At 40.7% G+C, this 20,236-nt stretch overlaps 1 protein-coding gene across 1 annotated transcript in view; it reads right to left on the bottom strand.

Annotated features, from left to right (window-relative positions):
- CNTNAP2 (contactin associated protein-like 2) overlaps nucleotides 1-20,236 on the bottom strand; it is a 266,748-nt gene that overhangs the window by 77,471 nt on the left and 169,041 nt on the right. The window contains exons 6-8 of the mRNA XM_018565388.1: nucleotides 12,377-12,613; nucleotides 4,044-4,280; nucleotides 2,206-2,342 (exon numbers count right to left, since the gene is read on the bottom strand). Of these exons, the coding sequence (XP_018420890.1) occupies nucleotides 2,206-2,342; nucleotides 4,044-4,280; nucleotides 12,377-12,613 (611 nt within the window). The remainder of the gene's footprint in view (nucleotides 1-2,205; nucleotides 2,343-4,043; nucleotides 4,281-12,376; nucleotides 12,614-20,236) is intronic.

Consider the following 20,236-nt stretch of genomic DNA (forward strand, 5'->3'; position numbering starts at 1 on the left):
CACACACACACACTTTCCCGCGCCCCTCCCCCTCCCCCACTTCCCACTCCAGACTTACCTTCCTTCTCCAGCAGCCCTCTTCCTCGTCTCCCCGGTCAGGGGGCGGGGCTAAGAGGGTCGGGTCCTCACACAGCAGAATGTGCTGCCCGGCGGTGCCTGCAGCATATTCTGCTGGTGACAGTCTCTCCCATTCCTGCCGCACAGCTGCCCATACATGCTGCGGGCGGCTGTGCGGCAGGGAAGGAGCGGCACTCTCTCAGGGGGGCCCTCTTCTTCCTCGCTGGGCCCCCCCCAAGTGGCGGAATGCCAGGGCCCGGTTGCAATTGCGACCACTGCGACCCTGGTAGTTCCGCCAGTGCTTTTGACAGTCCGGCTTTAATACAGGGTATTTCCAAGAGACGTTTCACATAGCATTGTGAGTTTTCTAAAGAGAGAGTACAGCAGTATCTTTTTTCAGATTTTAAAATCTGTATGGAGAGCAGGGAGGGTGGTAAGTCACTCCTCTGACTCATTTAGCTTTGTGCGTTATGTGAGCTTCAGCAATTGAGCTCTGTAAACTAGCCTTCTTTGAGCCAGACAGTTAGATTATCCTCTTCCAAGCTGGTTTATACAATATTTTACATATATTTGACTAAAAAAATTATGTTTTAAAACATTTAGTCCTGTATATAAGATATAACAAGTTTTTAAAAGGACCAAATTTCAGGTCCATCCTGATTCTAGATGTTCTAAACATGTAACAAGTATTTTCAATAAAAACTGAAAAGTCTGAACTCTCTCCCTGCAAACACTTTCCAGGTGAGCAGCTCTTGGAGTAGGTAGCAAAACCAGGAAATCCAGGAAACCACAAGGGGTTAATGTACAGATGTGCAGGATAAGGAAGGCAAAGGGCTTACACAGCTTAGAGCAGAGATAGAATAGAGCTGACAGATACTGCAGAGGAGAGGGAGTGAAAGTATAGATGCCATTTTTTCAAGACCGAGTAGGAGCAACAATACTTTTCCTCAAGTACTCGCCGATACCAATTACTGATACTTTTTTTAGTGTCATGTGACAATTTTTCTAAAACAATACACACTAATGATTTTAGGACAGTGGTGGTGCTCCAGGGCCCGGACGAAGTTGCAACCACTGTGACTGTGGTAGTTCAGCCACTGACTCAAAGCTGTAGATGGACTACGTTATAAAGGCAATACATTATAAAGCAATGCAGAATACCATCAGCTATAGAGGACTACTAATCCCAGCAATACATTATCCAGCAATGCAGAATAATATGAAGCTGTGTGCAGAGTTTCACCATGACTGTGTGCAGGGTTTCACCAAGGCTATGTGTAGAGTCTCACCAGGGCTGTGTGCAGAGTCTCACCAGGGCTGTGTGGGCAGGTGCGGATCTCACCAGGGCTGTGTAGGCAGGTGTGGGTCTCACCGGGGCTATGTGCAGGGTCTCACCAGGACTGCATGGGCAGGTGTTGGTCTCACTAGGGCTGTGCAGGCAGTTGCAGGGTCTCACCAGGGCTGTGTGCAGGATCTCACCAGGGCTGCATGCAGGGTTTCACCAGGGCTCTGTGCAGGGTCTCACCAAGGCTACATGCAGGGTCTCACCAGGGCTGCATGCGGGTCAATGCTGGGTCTCACTAGTGCTTCGTGTGGGGCTCACTAGGTCTGCATGTGGGTCAGTGCTGGGTCTCACCAGGGCTGCATGCAGGGTCTCACCAGGGCTGCATGCGGGCCAGTGCATGTGGGTCTCACTAGGGCTGTGTGGGCGGGTGCGCGATTCCTCAGTGCTGTGCCAGGTCTTACCATGGCTGTGCGGGTGGCAGAAAAAAGATTTGCGGTTGGACCGGTGCCGTAAACAGTCGCCGCTCCAGCAAGCATGGGACCTTACAACAGCCGTGTGTGTTAAAAACTTTAAAGCAACTTTATCAGCGCTTAGTATCAGGGCATTTTCACAAGTACAGATACTTGTGAAAATGCCCAGTATCGGCACTGATTCTGGTATCGGTATATCCCTAGGTGAAAGGTAAACACACTTTACTATTTTGTGCTGCTGCAACTTGTTTTCACCAGGAGCTAATACAGGGCACATCCATTCATTAGTTTCTGTACTCTCCCCTGCTTCTGTTGTGAGAGAAAGATCACATGGCAATGTTAACATTGCCATGTAATCGCTGCTATAACCAATAACATTTCAATGCATTTTACCTGGAAGATGATGCTCCTCCCAATCCTTGTTATATTGACATTGTGTGGTTGGCCATTCGCCATATTCTTGTGGTCACTGATATCTATAATATATGGCTCTTTGGTGCCACCTAAATTATACCGAATTTGTAAGACACCTGAAAGAGAGATCAGAACATTTCACATCTTTGCACACATGAAGTATCCGACCAGCCAAATCTTTGAATGAGAGTGCAAGTTTAACACTTAAAGTGACATTAAACCCTCAGATTTTTTAACATAAAACAATACTGCAATGTGTGCCTTACTGTAATCCATGGTTGTTTTCCTTCTCTTTGCTGCTCTTCCTTTTAAATCCTCATGTCTTCTCATGCTTGGGTAGAACTTCCCTTTTCAGCTTAGGGCCTCTTCCTGTAGTGCTGGCTCAGGTTTCAAGCCTATACAAACGGATACACAGACACCGTGTATCCATTCCTGAGACAAGGCAGTCTGCTGCCAAACAGAAGTTCTGCCCAGCATGAGAACAGATACAGATTTAAAAGGAAGAGCAGCAAAGAGAAGGGAAACAACCATGGATTACAGTAAGGCACACATTACACTATTGTTTTATGTTAAAAAATCTGAGGGTTTAATGTCACTTTAATTATTATCAACTGGAAATGTTGAACTCAAATTTTAAAGTTGGCAAAGTAACCTATCAAAACAGATCCCATATTTGGCTCAATATAATGGAAATTTGTGGACTACAAATCCAAATGAAGTGTTTGTTAGAATTTGGGAGAAGTTAAAGGTGACCTATAGGCAAACATATAAATACACAGTTTATATTCATACATGGGAGCTGATGTTTTAACCTGCAAAAATATTTGTATTTCTGTTTCTCCTATAAAAAAAAATATGCATCCCCAAGTTAGTGACCTCACTTTCTTGTACTGATAATTAGCAATACAGCCTGGTCACCTTTCTGGACCTTCCTGTGATTGGATAATGATTTATTATCTACAAACTGAGGTAATCTTTCTCTTCTCTCCTACTGTCAACATGTTACTTTTAGTACATGTGTGTGCAGCAGTCTATTGAGTACTAGCCCCTCCCTATCCACAGTTTTACTGTGTGGGTTCTTCTGAACAGGGGAAGGCAGGAGGCTGATATCAAGATATAAAGACGTCAGGCACTTCCTGGCAATTTTGGAGCTTGCCTCCATTGGGGAAGCCCATCACAGTAACAGGCCAATAGGAATGTGTGTTAGGAGCAGGATAAAATGTCATGCAACGATTACAAGGAAGTGTTGATGCTTTGCCAATCAGACCAGCATGGGACTTGGCTGTACTAGAAAGCTGCTGCAGGTATGTGCAGGCACTTCTAGACAATTTATACATGACAGCAGTTTTGAGTTTTAGTGATAAGGTCATTTTAATTTACTCTGAACACTCAAACCTAAATGATAGCTACTCTTTACCATCAATTCAGAATGAGCAAAAATAAAGTTAGGATCAAATATTTGTATATTCCATTTAAAAATACAACTGGTTTGGTACAAGTTTGCTCTAGAATATTTTTTTTAGCTTACTAAAAATTGATTGAAATGATTTCTATCGAGCAAAAAAACCCCAGAATACATGTGCTTTTAGGGTAAGTGCATTCAAGTTGGTCATTTATATATACAGTTGACGCAAACATAAATATTTTTACATATTTTATTTATTTAAAAGCCTGTGGATATTTTTTTTCAGTATGAGGCAATCTTCTAGTGAAGAGATTGTTATACATCACCTTGAATGCTTATATCTGAGGGCACATGCATTTTTACTGAACTAAACAGCTGATGCAAAGTTGATTATATAGATAGAATTCTTTACCTGGTGGCTTTAGGAGCACAGCCATATAATCCTGAGAATAGGAACTGACGTACACGAGGATACATGGTACTTTGCTGGTACTGAAGCTAAAAAGCAGCTCTTCTTTTGTTAAGGAATTCTCGGAAGCCGTAGTCTGTGGAATATTAGACATATCTTTTGGGCTGACCACTGCTGAAGTAGAAGCTGTATGGAAATTATATCTCAGCCATGTGCCTTCTTCAAAGTACCCTCCAACAGCTGCAATATAGAAGGATTATAAATGCATAAACTGACAGTGAACTCATCATAAGCAGTAGCAAGCAAATGAGCTTATCAGTGGTAGCCAGTGAGAGATAGTGGAACACATTGCAAGGCTTATTATTATTCTCCCTATACCTACACATAAAAGCTGTAAAGAAATGTAACATGGCATGCAATCGCTAGCGGTGCAGCTGCTTAGCAGATTGAAGCAAAATAGATTATTAATTAATATAGTTGCTACCTCTGTTCCTGGTAAGATATTGGAATGTGGGACACAAACCTACGTACTGTAATTCAATGTGAAAGATTATATATTTAAATATAAATTATATTGCCATCTTTATCACAGCTAAAAACTCCCAACCTACTGGTCCCTGTTATGCTTTCATAAAAAAGAAAGAAAAAAACCTGGATGCCCTTTTTAATCACGTCAGTAACGGCAGTTAAATCCCCTTCATTACCAGGCCATTTTTCAGTTTCCAGTGCTGTGAAAGTTTGACTGAGAATTAATCCGTCACACAACACTGTACTAAAATTGATTTTATATATTTTTTTTGAGACAGATGGAGCTTTCTTTTGGTGGTATTTAATAATCATTTATTTTTTACTATATAACTTTCTGTTATAAAACATGTCAAATAAAAATGTCAGGGCAGTTTAAAACTGAAATGATCCCTTTTTGGAAAGGTAATCTGATTTTTTGCCGCAATTTTTTGAAAATTAAGAAACATAGTAATGTCACACTAAGTACATTAAATGTACGGGTCGTACACAAAGGGAGGTGGAGGTTAATGGGTTAGTGTACAGGTCACATACAGTGGGAGGAGACGAGGAAAGGGTTTATGTACAGATGTGCAGGATAAGGAAGGTGAAGGGGTTGTAAAAATGTGACACATTTTTATTTTGTGCTGCTGCTGTTGCAACTTGTTTTCACCAGGAATTAATGAATGGGCGACTCATAACCAATCATAGCGATTACAAGGCACAGAGCTGGTCTGATCTGTTCTGTTTCTGAACCCAATGCTCTCCATCAGGGCCGGCCTTAGGCCTTTAGGCGCCCTGTGCGAGAAAGCTTTACAGCCCCCCTCAGTGACCACACCCCTCAGTAGCCACACCCTTTAGTGGCCACACCCCCAGTAACCACACCCATTTATTACCAATATTTTTGGTAAAATATAAAAAGCGGGGTCACGTCGGGTAAATAAAACAAACGACAAACGCACTCAACAATTTGTTACCAGTTATACAGTAAGGTGCACACGAAATGGGCTTTGAACAGTAAAACAGTAGAAAGGCATCATGGCACACTCACAAAACCAGCATGTAAAACAACATGTCTCACCACTAAGGATAATGACAGAGGTTTGGATACACGTCTTCAGCCGAGGATGTGTAAGCCGCACTGCCGCGCCAAGGCACCTCTTATAGTGCGGCCCTAACTCTAAACTATGAGAGTCTCCATCTTGGAGCACATGGGGGCAGAAGATATCAAATTGAGTGCAGGTTTGTCAGGAGGACGCCCAACCTCCTTAAAGGTACAGAAACACTGCCAAACCTCTGTCATTATCCTTAGTGACGAGACATGTTGTTTTACATGCTGGTTTTGTGAGTGTGCCATGATGCCTTTCTACTGTTTTACGTCGGGTAAATAGACACCAAACATGTCATGCTTTAAAATTGCGCGCACCCGTGAAATCGCAAACAATTATCATGCCCAAAATTGACCATAGGTGACGCTTTAAAAGCTTTTACCATCGGTGAGGGGGAGAGAAGCCGCCCCCAGGACGAGCTGTGTCGGCCGCACGGCGCCCTTGTTGCCATGGCGCCCTGTGCGGCCGCACTGCTCGCACACCCCTAAGGCCGGCCCTGCTCTCCATTGTCCAATGACAGCGGGAGTAGCAGCTTCTGTACAGGCAGTGCGAGCGTGCACACAGGTGGCCATGGGAGAACGTACAGGTACGTCTTACCGAAACAATGGGGCGGCGTACGGAGTCGTATATGTATGGTGGCCAGTCAAGGAGAGGTTAATGACCTGCATAGCAGGAGACACAACATGATGTCAGCTGTGTTCCTCCCTTATTTCGTTTTGATATTGGGATACCACATTCCCTAACATCAGCATCTCACTGTCACTGAGGCTGCATCAGTGTTCAGTAAGGGTGTTCTAATTGAAATGGAAGTTGATGGAGATTAGGCCATTAGGTCAGAAAAAGTCAGGCAATTGTAAAAAATGTGAATTAAACCAGAGCGAGACACCCATGATTGTTTTCTGGGAAATAAAGTAGGCATCCTGGGTCTATGCACTTGGGTTTCGATGTTTACCTTTAAAAGTTTAGGAGTACAAATTTCAATTAATAGATATAAGTACTGGTGTTATTACCTTTAGAACCTATTGCCATCAGATGCCCATTATCTTGTACCTGTAGTTTGGAACGTTTAGGTTACAATCAGCCACTCTATCGATATTTAGATGAGGGTAAGCAAAAAGCTCAAAGAAGCATAGGTCTTAGTCCTCTATTTTCTTATTTAACTTGTTGATGTTTACTCAATATATTCCTATGGTCTTGCAGACACACACATGCAGGACAATATGGGTGGAAGCTCCCAGTATTTTTTTGGTAGGAAACAGTCAGGGTCTTACTCTGCCTTGTCCAGTTGAACTATGGCTGAAGTGTTTGTGACACTGTGGTTGCTCTTTGGCACCCTTTTATGTCCAAACCTGCACACACCATCACTCTGCTGCACTGACTAGATTCCTGGGTAATTCCTGTCCCACAGTGATGACGCAGGCACCAGGTCACTATTTAACCTCACCGTACGCATTTAGTCTCCGCCCTTGCATTTGGTCTGATCAACCAAGTGTGCTGCTGTTTGTTCCTGACTTCCATGTATGATCCTGGCACTTGCTGAATGATCTACTGGTTCCTGTCTCCGGCTTTGTTTCCATTCATTAGGCTCTCCGTGCTCCCTGACCTGGCTTGGTTGACTACACGCTTTGGCATCTGACCCCGGGCTCGGCACTGACTCCTCCCGGACTTTCTCCGTTTTTTTTGCATTTTACGTTTATTGTTGTTTTCAATAAACTCCTTTTATATTTTAAACCCGTGCTTTAAGTTTCAGTCTGGTTTCTTGGTTTTATAACAGAAACCCAGTTGAACATGAAGAGAGCATACTAGTCTTGGCAGCTAATATATGATGTGAGGATTGACACCTCTGCACAGATATTCACTATAAAGCCTACTTGCTCATATGTCACTGTTTGTAGGAACTGTGATGGATTTATAGACTCACAAGACTTTGCCCTCATTCTATTTGTGAGATTCTAGCTGCCATTTTGTTTAACGCAACCATTTGCTTTATATCCTTGAACATCTACTTTCTTATATGCTCCAAACCATGGTAAACCTTTGCCTACTTATTTCTGAACATGCCAGTTCTAAGTGTGTTTTATGTGCTAATTTGTAGCTAAATAGGACATGAGAAAAAGTGCTGTTTCGCTTTTGCTACCATTTCACAGAACAAATTAATTTACCAAAAGATTGAGTTGGCTTGTAGGGTACCACATCCCACTAGATGAATCCATTGTTCACTAAATGGTTATCAATGGATTAATACATGTTTTATTGGTTGCAGTTCTTCCTTCTAATATTTGACCTATTAAAACAATAAAGCTTATGGCAAACAGTCTTGCAATGTCATAACGCACTGCAGCCTCTTGTGTTTATGTTTCTTTTCTGTTATTGTATTGTTTTCTCTTGAACAAATATGAGTCCCACTGGTTCCATTTCCTTCTTATAGCACAATGTAAAATCTATATAACTGACAAAAGCCATTAAAGTAGAAAAGAAAACCTTCAATATTCCCAGTACATCATACTGAAATATGACCTTATGGCAGTAACATTACGTTTATACATTTTAAGCCAATCAGATATATGCGCAAGCTATTACAGCTACTATTGTAAGCCATTAGAATGGTGTCAGGCAACTTGTGTCTTCATAGCAGCCAGCGAGTTTGGCAAAACTTTTTTGTCTGCATCTATATTAACTGTTAATATTCGAGACGCTAACATCATGTAAACTGCCTATGCTAGGGTACTGTGAAAAGTAGAATAAATAGGAAAACTAGACCAAAAGGAACATTCTACAATCAGGGCTAGAATTAGAGTAACAAAAATGGGTCCCTTGGTACAAATAGTTGGGGCCGTTTTGCTAGAATTTCGCTAAAATTCTACTGAGGTAAAAAGCTTTTTTTTCTTCCCAAAGGCAATAACCCATTATGTTAAAAAGCCAAATATTCTTACAGGTCATTATTTTGTGTCACAATTAGGGGTGTGATGACGCTACCAACTATGTCTGCATTCCAGCAGCATCGGGGAGCTGTCATTTGTGACGGAGGTAGCGGTAGAGCAGTATCATCATGGTGGTGGGGAACATTGTTTATAGGACCTTTTCTACATTATGAGTTCTTTTATTTGACAAGGGATACTATGTACTCAATACTCATTTAGGTGGAGGGGCAGATTTTTGGGCCCTCTGATTCTAATGGGGGGCTTCCAGATTCAAATACGTTCCCCCCATCACACACCCACAATTACCCTTTGGCGGAGAGGATGTGAGGATAAAGTTGCCGCTATCAACAGGGGGACATGGTTCCTTTCAAGGGGGAGCTTAGCACTCCTGTCTTGTAGCAGTAGGTTCTTTCGGTTGGAATACCAATCAGGACACTATCTGCATGGAGTTTGCATGTTCTCCCTGTGCTTGCATGGGTTTTCTCCAAAGGCATACGTGTAGGTTAATTGGCTCTTTTCTAAATTGACCCTAGTATCCGTATGTGAACATGTGAGATAAGGACTTTAGCCTGCAAGCTGCTTGAGGGCAGAGAATGATATGAATGTACAATGTGTAAAAGGCTTTGGAAATTGTTGGCGCTATATAAATACTTGTAATAAATAAATAATAAAAGTGAAATGGTACCACCTGACCATTGCAGATCGCTGCTCTACACCTCTGCTGCCATTTTCATATAAACCTTAGTCCTGGGCAGCCTTTTCTTCCAAGATTTAGAGGCTTGTCCATGGGTGACACAATTCAGTGCCTGCTCAAGGCAGGTTGCAGCTAACTCTGTGTCTGGGCACATTTCAAAACTTGAAACATACTCTTTAGTATTTAACAGTTGATGGAAAATAACAGGGGCTAAAAGAACAGCTGCAAACCCATGTACTGCAGCATGGGGCTAATGTATAAATCTTCCAGCCAGCGTAAAGCTGGACCTATGCTGTTCACACAACATTACCGGCACTAGATGGGCAAAGGAGCAGCACCCCGTGGCAGTAATGTCATATGAATGTTGTTCACCCAGCTGTTCAAGAACGTGACACAGTGCACGCAAAGCAGCACGGAGCGGCAGCACACAGACTTTCGCATGTAGTGTGTCTTTTAATTTTCACTCCGACACGTCAGCTTGCGAGAACACATATAGCTGAACGTGCTAAGATGAATAATTTCATCTTCAGCCGATCGGCTCGCGTGTATAAACCCGCATGTCAGGATGCGTAGTCCAATGATTTGTTACCCCCCGCCGTTGTCCCGCTGATCACGGGCTCTGCTGTGCCCGGTGCGAGCCCGGGATCAGCAGGTCGCCTGTATCACAGGGGATTAGAGGGAGCTCGGTACATGAGCTCCCTCCGGTCCCCTCTCCTCTGCAAGAATGCGGAAGTGTTGTATAATACATATTATGTATTACTTCCGCATTCTTGTGTCACTCTCCAGCTTCAGAAGCTGGAAAGAAGCTGATGGAGTAGACCTGTGCTTCATCAGCTTCTTTTGGGGGGTCCTAGGTGACATTAGGGGTCTTGGAGACCCCTGATGTCTCCATAAAGAGGACCTGTCACATATTTTGCTATCACATAGGGGGTTTTTATTAGCCCCGTATGCAATAGCAATAGCAAAGTTTAGTGAAAAAAAAAAAAAGGAAAAAAAAAATTGAAGTCCCCCTCCCAAAAAAATGTAAAGTTACACATAAAAAAGAATAAAAAAAAAAACATTTTTTTAAGTCCCCACCCATACATACACGCATGCAAACATGCGTCGGGGGCGCATACGTGCAAAAAAGACGATTGCGCTCATTACACCGCACATGTTACATATCGCCACGAACGTCGCAGTGAGAACAATAAGTCTAGGGCCATCAATCACTGATAACACTAAACTGATGAGCGGTAAAAGCTTTTAAAGTGTCGCCTATGGGAAATTTTGGGTATGGTAGTTTTATGCGATTTCGCGGGTGCGCGCAATTTTAAAGCTTGACATGTTTGGTGTCTATTTACCCGACGTGACCCCGACTTTTATATTTTACCAAAAAACTGGGTAATAATAAATGTTTCCTAACATAATGTAAATTTTTTTTATTTTTTTCTAAATTTTCTGTAATTTTTCCTAATTATAGTAAAAAATAAAAACCCCAGTGGTGTTTAAATACCACCAAAATAAAGCTATATCTGTCCCCAAAAAATGGTATAAAATTCATTTCAGTACAGCGCTGCATGACGGAATACACTTCAGTCAAAGTACTGAAGCGCTAAACATTTAAAAATGGCCTGGCCAGGAAGGGGGTCTAAACACCTGGTCTTGAAGTGGTTAAAGAGACTGACTAAAAGACAAGTGAAAAACAAATCAAATGTGTTTTGTAGTTGTTAAGTAGTTGTGTCCAATAGGCAGGCTAAAACAAGATGCAAACTCTCTGAAAACACTTTCTCCAGCGTGCCTTCATTAAAAATAATAGATTATGCCTAATTTAGAATGACAAAGCAACTGGTGGCATGTTAAAATGGGTAAAATAATAAAAAAACTAACAGGTTTTGCTGGATTATTGTCACCTTTGGAAAACATGAGCAGAGCAAATGCTAAGTGCAAATTCACATATTGAGAAAACATGTCAAAATCCATATTTTGTGGCAAAATATCAGGCTCTTTTATAAACAGGCCTCCAAATCAGTGGAAATGATAGCTTACAAGGTTTACTGTTCAGTAAGTGTGTGCTAAAATGTCAACTTTGCAAAAACAAAGTGCAGTTATGTTTCAGTTTTATGGTAATATTTTCACTGTGTGTAATTTTCCCTTGGTCATCATAAATGTGAACATCATTTTAAGACATTCTATAATCAATGTTTGCCTTTTTGTTTGTTGTGAACATCAATGAAAAGGACATCTCATTCCAGATTGCTCACTAATTCTGCTTTTTTGGAATAGCAAAATAGGTTTACCACAGACCAACAATTTTCCGAAAAGGTCAGACAGCTTACAGGTTATTATTCAAGCTATTTCACGTATCTGGAACTCCTCAACATATGTTTTTTTTAAATGATCCATCATTCAGTTGCATAGAAACAATGCACTTACCTCCACAAGACAGCACTTGTAAAAGAAAACTGCGCCCAAAAATGTAAAGCAGTATATATGGATATGTGTTTCGCCTACTTACCTATAGGTTTTCTTTTCATGCTGCTTCAAGCACAATGCAATATATTTAAAGCATAAGTCTGTTCAAAGCTAGTATCTTGGGTTGTAAGGGTTGCTTATTTTAAGAGATTCTGCGGATTATTTTGAAAGGTGCAGGCTTTAGTGTTATTATTCTGATCTTTTCCTGCCAACCCAGTGTGTCAATGAGCTGGAACAAGTGTGCAGACAAGAATTCTGTTTTTTTCACACTTCAATGTCTGGATAGTTTCAGGTCAATAAATTAATATGTAGTAGACAGTCCCAGAGCCAACACTTCTACAAAGAGTCCAGTAGGAGCCAGCACCCATTAAAAGAATCCATCAGTCAGTGTCAGATTCTATACTAGCAAGTTCACTTTAATAACTTGCAGACCTCTAATAAATTAGGGGGGGTGGTTAAGTTCTTGGAACGTCTAGCTCCATCCCTCTCATCTAAGCCAAACCTATAGTGATGTTCTGGCATTACAGGGATTTTCAGTTATTAAAAGCTAGAGGGTGACTGATCCGATTAGATATCTAAGATACTGGTTTAGGTAGACTTTGGTTTGAAAATAAATAGGCAAAATTAAATGTGTTTCAAGAGTTTACAACTCACCGTTGATACAGTTGTTCCCATCATATGCAGTTCTTGAACAGTCGCATGTGTAGCCCTTGTACAGTTCATTACATGTGCCCCCATTTTTGCAGAGATTCTTATAACTTGTGCAGTGTCCTGAACAACCAGGCTTTACACCTTGTGTTGCCTTTGCTCTTTCTTCCAAGTCTAAGGGAACGCCATTTACTCTCAATGCACGGATGCATCCCAAAAATCCTTTCTGGTCTCCAGCAGCACCTTTGTGTTTAAATATGACAAAATATAATTAGAAATGAAATCACTTCATCATTCAATTTATGACACAATTGTAACTTTTTTTTTTCTGGATCGCGGTACCTTAAGCTTAAAGTGTATTTTCATTTTTGCAGTCAGATTGGGATAACACCTACTTTATATTTGTTACATATTCTCATTCACATTGCATACAAATAAGAATTGCTATTTACATGTTTAAGTACTGTTTACTTGCTTAAAAATCCTACCTGGATGTAATGTTAAGGAGGGGGCTGTGAAGTTCATGTTTACTATAATGAACCCTGTCTGTATTGTGCTGTTAGATCTCATTATCAGTTTTAAACTAGATTTCAACACTGCCTTTCCTAACAAAGGGTTAAAGATGCTGAGGCTTGGTTTCTGCATGTGTGTTAAGAGGGGGAAACTGATTTCCCAGAATGACTTGCAGCCCCGTGTATAATCCTGCTTCAAGAAACAACAAGGTAAAGAAATATTTTTAAAGATCCTTTTTTAGGGATAGTGTATGAATGGGAACACACACTGGGAATGAGCTCGGGTTCATGCCGAAGCTTGTCTGAACTTGAGCTCATCACACTATGTAAGCTAAATGGGCCTCCTGCCCAATCAGCTGCGGGTTGAGGCATTCCCCACCCTGCAGCTCACCATAAACAAAGGAGCAGGATGCTTTTTATGACGTTATTTACATTATATGGATGTCATTTACCTAATATAGCCATGTGGCCATATAAGGTCAATGATAGGGTTGCACAGATACCAAGTACAGTACTCGGTACAAGTACGAGTACATGTACCGATACGTTTGAGCTCCAGGACTGCACTAGAGAAAAATTCTAAAATTAGGAGGCAGCGGTCATTTGTAAGGACACGGAGCTCCTGGGATTTGTACATCTCTGTTTTAATGTATGATTTTATTTTTATAAATATAAATAAAGGGATGCATAGATACCAATTTTGTGAGTACGAGTACTGGTACTTGCCGAGTACTTACAAGTACAAGTAGTGATACATTTTTGTTTATTGTCATGTGACAGTTTTTCTAAAACAATACAGACTAATTATTTCAGGACAGTGGTGGAGCGCCAGAGCCAGGTCCCAGCTGCAACCCTGGTAGTTCTCATGAAAATGCCAAGTATCGGCACTGGTACTCGAAAAGTATCTGTGCATCCCTAGTCAATGACATCTCTGAGTCCCACCCCTTCTCTTAATCAAGCTTCAGGCAGGAAATTCCCCACCCACTGCTGATTGGGCAGCACAGAAGGAGCCTCCTTCCGTGTTTGGGAGGAGCTCTTTCTAAGTTCAGAGGAGCTCAGATTCAGACCGGGTTTGGTCATAACCTGTGCTAATCCCTGTAACAAGCATATAGTGGAGTTTCTCACATTTCACTGCAAAAGTGGAAGCGCACTTTAAACAATAAAATTAGTAAAACTGAATAGGGCTTGAGCTACAAGCCTGCTTCCACTGAGCATGGTCTGAGGACCAAGTGCATTGTTGCTGCACCTGTAGAAGATTCATAGTTCCTCTATCAGAAAGGATCACCAAAAACCATCCCTAAAAACAGGTATGCCTAGAAGATTTATATCTGTAATAATATGAGATAGTATAAAACCAAATATGTTGCTTACACTCATTGCCATAGAGACAGGTAAGTAAAACACAAAGAAAAAAAACGGAAAATTGTATACTTACCTTCCGTAATTTTCCTTTCCTGGTACCTCCCCATGGCAGCATACATCTGGTTGGGAGCGGGGAACCAACCAGGTGTATGCTGCCATGTGGTGGTACCAGGAAAATGGAAAATTGTATAGTAACCTTCCGTAATTTTCCTTTCCTGGTACCTCCACATGTCAGCATACACATGGTTGGTTCCCCGCCCCCAACCAGGTGTATGCAATGAGTGTAAGCAAATGTAACTATGTAATATAAACTTAAAATACATATATACAACCTGTCTAACCTGCCAAAATATATACAATTTAGTTTAGCCAGTCTTGTAATGCACACAACTGCACAGCCAGATAATTCATTATAGGCTTTCTGGGTTCAGTTTTACAGCTTATTGAGTCACCTCCTTGCCAATTGTTCATAGTTGATGCTGATAATGTGGAAAAAAAAGAAATAGGGGTGCCACCTCCCTGTTTTTTTTTTTTTTTACTAAAGTGTATGAATAACAAAACTGACTGAACCAAGGTACCATCATATAAATTCATGTCTATTTAGCTGTTTGTCTCCCTTTCCACTGTATGCATAAAAACATTTTGAGCTCAGTGCCCCTTGAACTCAATGAATATCATAGATATAGTCATACACACTGGCTGGCTGCTGGACAGACAAAGCAGAGGCCTCAAACGCTTTAAAAGTTTCACTTTATTGTGGTGACTTTAAAAAAAACACAAACAAAAAAAAAACAAAGTACATTCTTATCAACTTACAATTCAATTACAGAAATCAATCTTAGATCCTAAGCATGGTTACAAGATATAATAGAAGAAATTCCTCACTGTGGCCTGTTCAGTAACTCGGCACCATGGTAATGGATTCTTATATGACAAGGCATTAGAGAATTTACATAATGTTCTCTTTTCTTTGGAGCTGAACATTCAAGCAAAGAAATGAATATTGTGATTTTTTCCCTCTATTGTAGATGTGTACTCAGAATGGCAAAGGAAAAACATAATTCGAAAATGCAATCATCCATCCAACAACTGATACTTGTACCATGTATCAGGTGTATTCATCCAGCATTTTTCACTGCAAGGATTAGAAATGAGTGAGGAAAAGCAGGATTTTTAACCAGATTGCACCATTTTAAGAGTTTCTGAACTCCTCATGAGCACAATTTTTCAGTTCTAGGTGCCTTTTGATGTGTTGACCTATGGTGCCTTGTATCCCATCTTTCCCTGTGTCTGTCTGCCCACCCCCCACCGAAAATCAGACATGATTTGGTCATCAGACTTAGCCCTCATATAAAAACACTGGAGAAACACAGCACTCACAGTTGTTGGGAGCTGGAATTGTCATTGCTGTGCACTGGCACCATTTGCAGTTATAGGGGTTGATTTACTACAAGCAACTAGGCTGTTCACTTTGCAAGAAAATTTGCACTTTGCAGTAAATTCCATCACCCAATCATTTGCAAGAAAAAATATTGTCCCCCTCCCCCCCGTCATATTCTTTGTGAAGTGAAATTTCACCACATTCACCAAGCTAAGGGAAACTACCCCTGCAAAGTGCAAATTCCCTTGCAAAGTGAACTATGCAAGTGCGGAAAAAACAATGTTTTGGTTTGTTTCTTTTCATCAAGCAAATAATTTTGTTTTGTCATATTCATTGCTAGAATGATTCGCTTTCGGAATGATTCATTATTTCGCCAAAAATAGTTATTAGTAATTTCAGACGGTTGGTTGTTCTTTATGATGTACAATTCGTTATTTTGGGAGACTGGCTATTAATAGGTTGTAGACAAGCTGTCCAAAATTCTATTCAGTTCGGGATTTGAATTCGGACGATATGAAGGTTTGGATGGTACGATTTTTTCCAAACACACTCAAAAAGGGAATCTCAACATCCGAATGAAACGAATGACCCCACATTTTTGTTATCATTTCTTTCATATTTGTTGAAATTTGTTACTATTTTTATTCGGATATATCCAAATCTCTGAATACCGTAAATTCGTCCGAATTCTGAATCATAACGAAACGAATCGCACATGTCTAAAGTGAACAACCTATTTGCCTTCAGAAAATCAACCTCATGGTGTTAGTACACTAGTTTTGTTGTACTCTCACTCAGTGCCATAACAATATCTTCATCTATCACAGGCAAGAGATTTGCTTGTTGCCTGTGCTAATTACTAGGTGTCTTTCATTTTCATTTCTAACTTCTTGTGTGTAATAATTGTAAAAGGACTTGTCACAATGCTTCACAAAGCAGGGAAGGAGGTAATAGGCAGGATCAGTTTAAGCATGTTAGTGACTAGAGTCAGGGTTAGTGACTGCAATTAAAAATATAGGGACATATAGAGTTATGAGGATCAAGTCCAGTTTTCTGCTTGTCATCTGCATTGTAAAACAACTATGTGCAGCCACACAAAAAGCATCTTTCAACCTAATATAAGCATCCTATTCCATCCATGGATATATCTTTCAACCTAACATAAGTGGCCTATTTCACCCATTTATATACTGTATCTTTCAATCTGTCATCTTCTGGGGGGCATCCATTATTTTATAAAGAAATTCATTGTTAGACATGGCACCTAAAAATTTGAAAATGATATTACAGTGTGACAAAAAAAATATGTAGCTCCAGCAGCAACACGTGTATCATTAGCAACAAAGAAGCAAGAACTTGCTACTGTCACTAGACTTATCACAAAATACCACTTGATTGATCAATCTATGTCCCATGTTTAATCCTGGGAATAGCTTACTCATCTTTTTAGTTTTGGATTATTATGAATCAGTCACTTTGATTTTGAGGCAGGGTGCCACTAATTTGCCCTTACCCTCATCCTATCAAATGTTCTTCCACTGTGTACAAGTTTGCCTTCTTCTGAATTACCACTAGTTCCTATTCTAGGTGATTCTGTTGTAAACCAAAGCACCTCTGCAACTGGAGGAATACGTTGTTCCTACAAAACTGACCAAGATATAGTGGAGAAGGGACTGAATAAGGAGTGAGATCTAGAAACGGTATGAAATGAGGAAGGGGAAAGTCAAAAATGTATTACAATTGGTATTAGTGGCTGTCATGGCACCCCTAGAAAATCTAGGTTTTAAAAAGTTGAAGGTGGGCATCTGTTACTTTAGCTAGTAATATTATGCATGACATGCCTACTTCTGGGTCAGGGGATGATATAGTGGTGGACAGGATGTAGAAACTGGTTTAAACCAATAACTAGTCATTAGTTGGAGGATAGTGATGTTAAATAAAATTAGTATTAAGGCACACATTTAGGCACTTCTACTTTTCAGCAGAATATCAAAAAGCCATCATATTTTCCTGTAGCAGATGCAAACTAGCTAACAAGTGCTTGTGGTGCAGCTGCTGCTTTCATCAGTTAGCTGATTTAAGCTTCTTTTGAGATTTTGAGACTTATTGCGAATGCTCAGGCCTGCCAGAATACTGAGTCACCAATATTTCTGTATTACAGCTTTCCTTGTAGTGTTTGCAGTCTCCCATCTATAGCCAAGTACATGGCACTACCAACACATCTGGAAGGTAAAGTAAGGGACAACACTTGTCTTTCATTGAACTGGTATTACCACTAGGAATAGCAAGGTCATGCTCAGAGACCAAATATTTCATCCTTCTTTACCATGCTCCCTTTTGTCTCTGCCATGTTTTCTTGTACCCAGGGGGCAACAGGCTAATTGCTGACATGTATCTACCAGCAGTCAGTTTACTGATCTTCCTCTGCCTTATTTAGGCAAGCAGCGTGGTAAGCAAAATAGCACAATTGCACACTGCTGCTGTGTTAAGATCATTCATTTACAAACCTTTCCTTTCTGGTTTGTTTATTTTTGGTCCATCATAACTATACATACTTTGAACACCTCTAATGTCTGTGTATAACTTGTTATTGCAGCACTAGACTGTTGGATTTCCTGCATCCCAGCCATGCTTTAGCAAACAGTCAACCTCTTTGTTGTACTGAGACCATATAATGCCTGCTGCCTCAATTAAACATGCATGCGAAGAAAAACAAAAACCTGAACCGCAGTTACTGATGTGCCACGAAATGTAAATATGCTGCATACGGTCTATTAATATATTAATTTTTATTGCTGGTGTGCCATCAGGAGGGCCTGGTTAATTTTGCAGCTATCATTAAAATGATATGAAGCACTTCTGTAGTTTGATTTAATTATGAGTGTAGGTGTCTATTCCATAAGACATCCAGATGTTACTGGCAACAATGGCATGTATCATGGCAAAATGAGTGCTCAGTCGCCTCTGCATACTGGGCTGCCAGCTTCTGCTCAAACACTAGGAAATAATTTGGTATGCTTCTTTTTTCTAATCCCTTCCCTGCTGCAATAGTTTATTAAAAGCTTACATTTGCTTCAATTATAAGCTCCTAGCACAGAGCTGCCTAGATAATATTTCTTTGATATTTTTATTATATCATCTGAACCTGTGAAACATATGGCAACTTTATGATGCCTTACAGCAGTCGGAATTCAATGACAGGCACTCACAATGCTTTGAACAATGAACCTGTCAGTAGCCTGAACGACTGATGAATGCAATCCATGTTATTTATTGACTCTGCTTTTCATATTGTAAATGATAAAATGTGTACTGAGGGAAGTAGTCACAAGTTTTGTAAAAAGTTCATCATACTGTATATTAACTTGACTGATGTGATAGTCGTAAGGGTGTTGTTGCATATTAAAGTGTATGTAAATCTAAAACATTTTTTTATTTGTGAAAGTGTAATGAATGGACAGCTCCTGTCAATTTTGCTCTGGTTGTCTGTGACCCATTGACATGTTGCCCTCTATTCCTGTCCCAGAGACACAGCAGGAAGTAAGAGGAGATGGTTCCAAAGCAAGGGTATATCCCCTCCTAGATAATTAAGAGAACAGGTTTCTCCACTGGAAAATTTCCCTTAATCCCTGTTTCTTGTGACGAGTCAAAAATGTTGGATTTATCATTTATTCACTTTCTGTATGGAGAACAATGGTCACCAGGACATACATTGAGGGGGAATCTTCCCAACAGGGATACAAGCAGCAGCAAAAGTCTTGCAGTGGTACTAAACCTTCCAAGTTGTATCTAAGTCATAAAAAAATGGCTATATATTAACACTTTAAAGTATTCCAATGCATTTTTATGCATGTCTGCATGAATAGATTTTCTGCATGTTGCAATATATAGCAATAATAAAGTAAATCAAATTCATCATAAAAAAACAGTCAGTCAGTGACTGTACCTAATCCTGACAGGAACATGTTTAGGCTGGGTTCACACCTATGCGTATCGAATATGCGCGTTTGTCGCGCGTTTCGTGACACGTGTTTTTACCGTGGTAAAAAATGCGTGACAAATACGCGTTTCAGAGGGTTACTTGGCTGTATCCCAATGGAAACGCCGACAAAAATGCCCCAAAGAAGCTCCTGTACTTCTTTGGGTGTAGGACGTTTTGTAGCGCGTTCATACGGCCTGTAATACGCCCAGGTGTGAACCATACCCATAGGAAATAATGGGATTTCGGTGTTTGAGCGGTTTGCAGAGCGTTCGAACGCGCTACAAAACGCCAAGGTGTGAACCGGGCCTAATTAAGGCTCTTCATTGTATGTTTCTGGGAAGTTGGGACATGAGAGTCATTGGGGTAGCAAATGTCTGTGAAACAACTACTGTGGGCTCTCCCACTCTGTCCTGTCTAGATGGCAGGCTGGTCCGACCATTGGATGCATGGCCCCAGCCCCTCACGAACGATCACCCAGATTGCCTAACCAGGCATGTGCAGTCTACTGTCTTTCTCACTTGCAGGATGCTGAACTCAGCCACTGCCGTGAGAGAGAGTGGACTGCACATGTGTAGTTCTCATAGCCAAGTTATCGTTCATGAGGGTCTGGAGCCATGCATTCAACAATT

This window comes from Nanorana parkeri, unplaced genomic scaffold (assembly GCF_000935625.1).
Source record: "Nanorana parkeri isolate BGI_ZX_2015 unplaced genomic scaffold, ASM93562v1 scaffold840, whole genome shotgun sequence".
NCBI classification, from domain to species: domain Eukaryota; kingdom Metazoa; phylum Chordata; class Amphibia; order Anura; family Dicroglossidae; genus Nanorana; species Nanorana parkeri.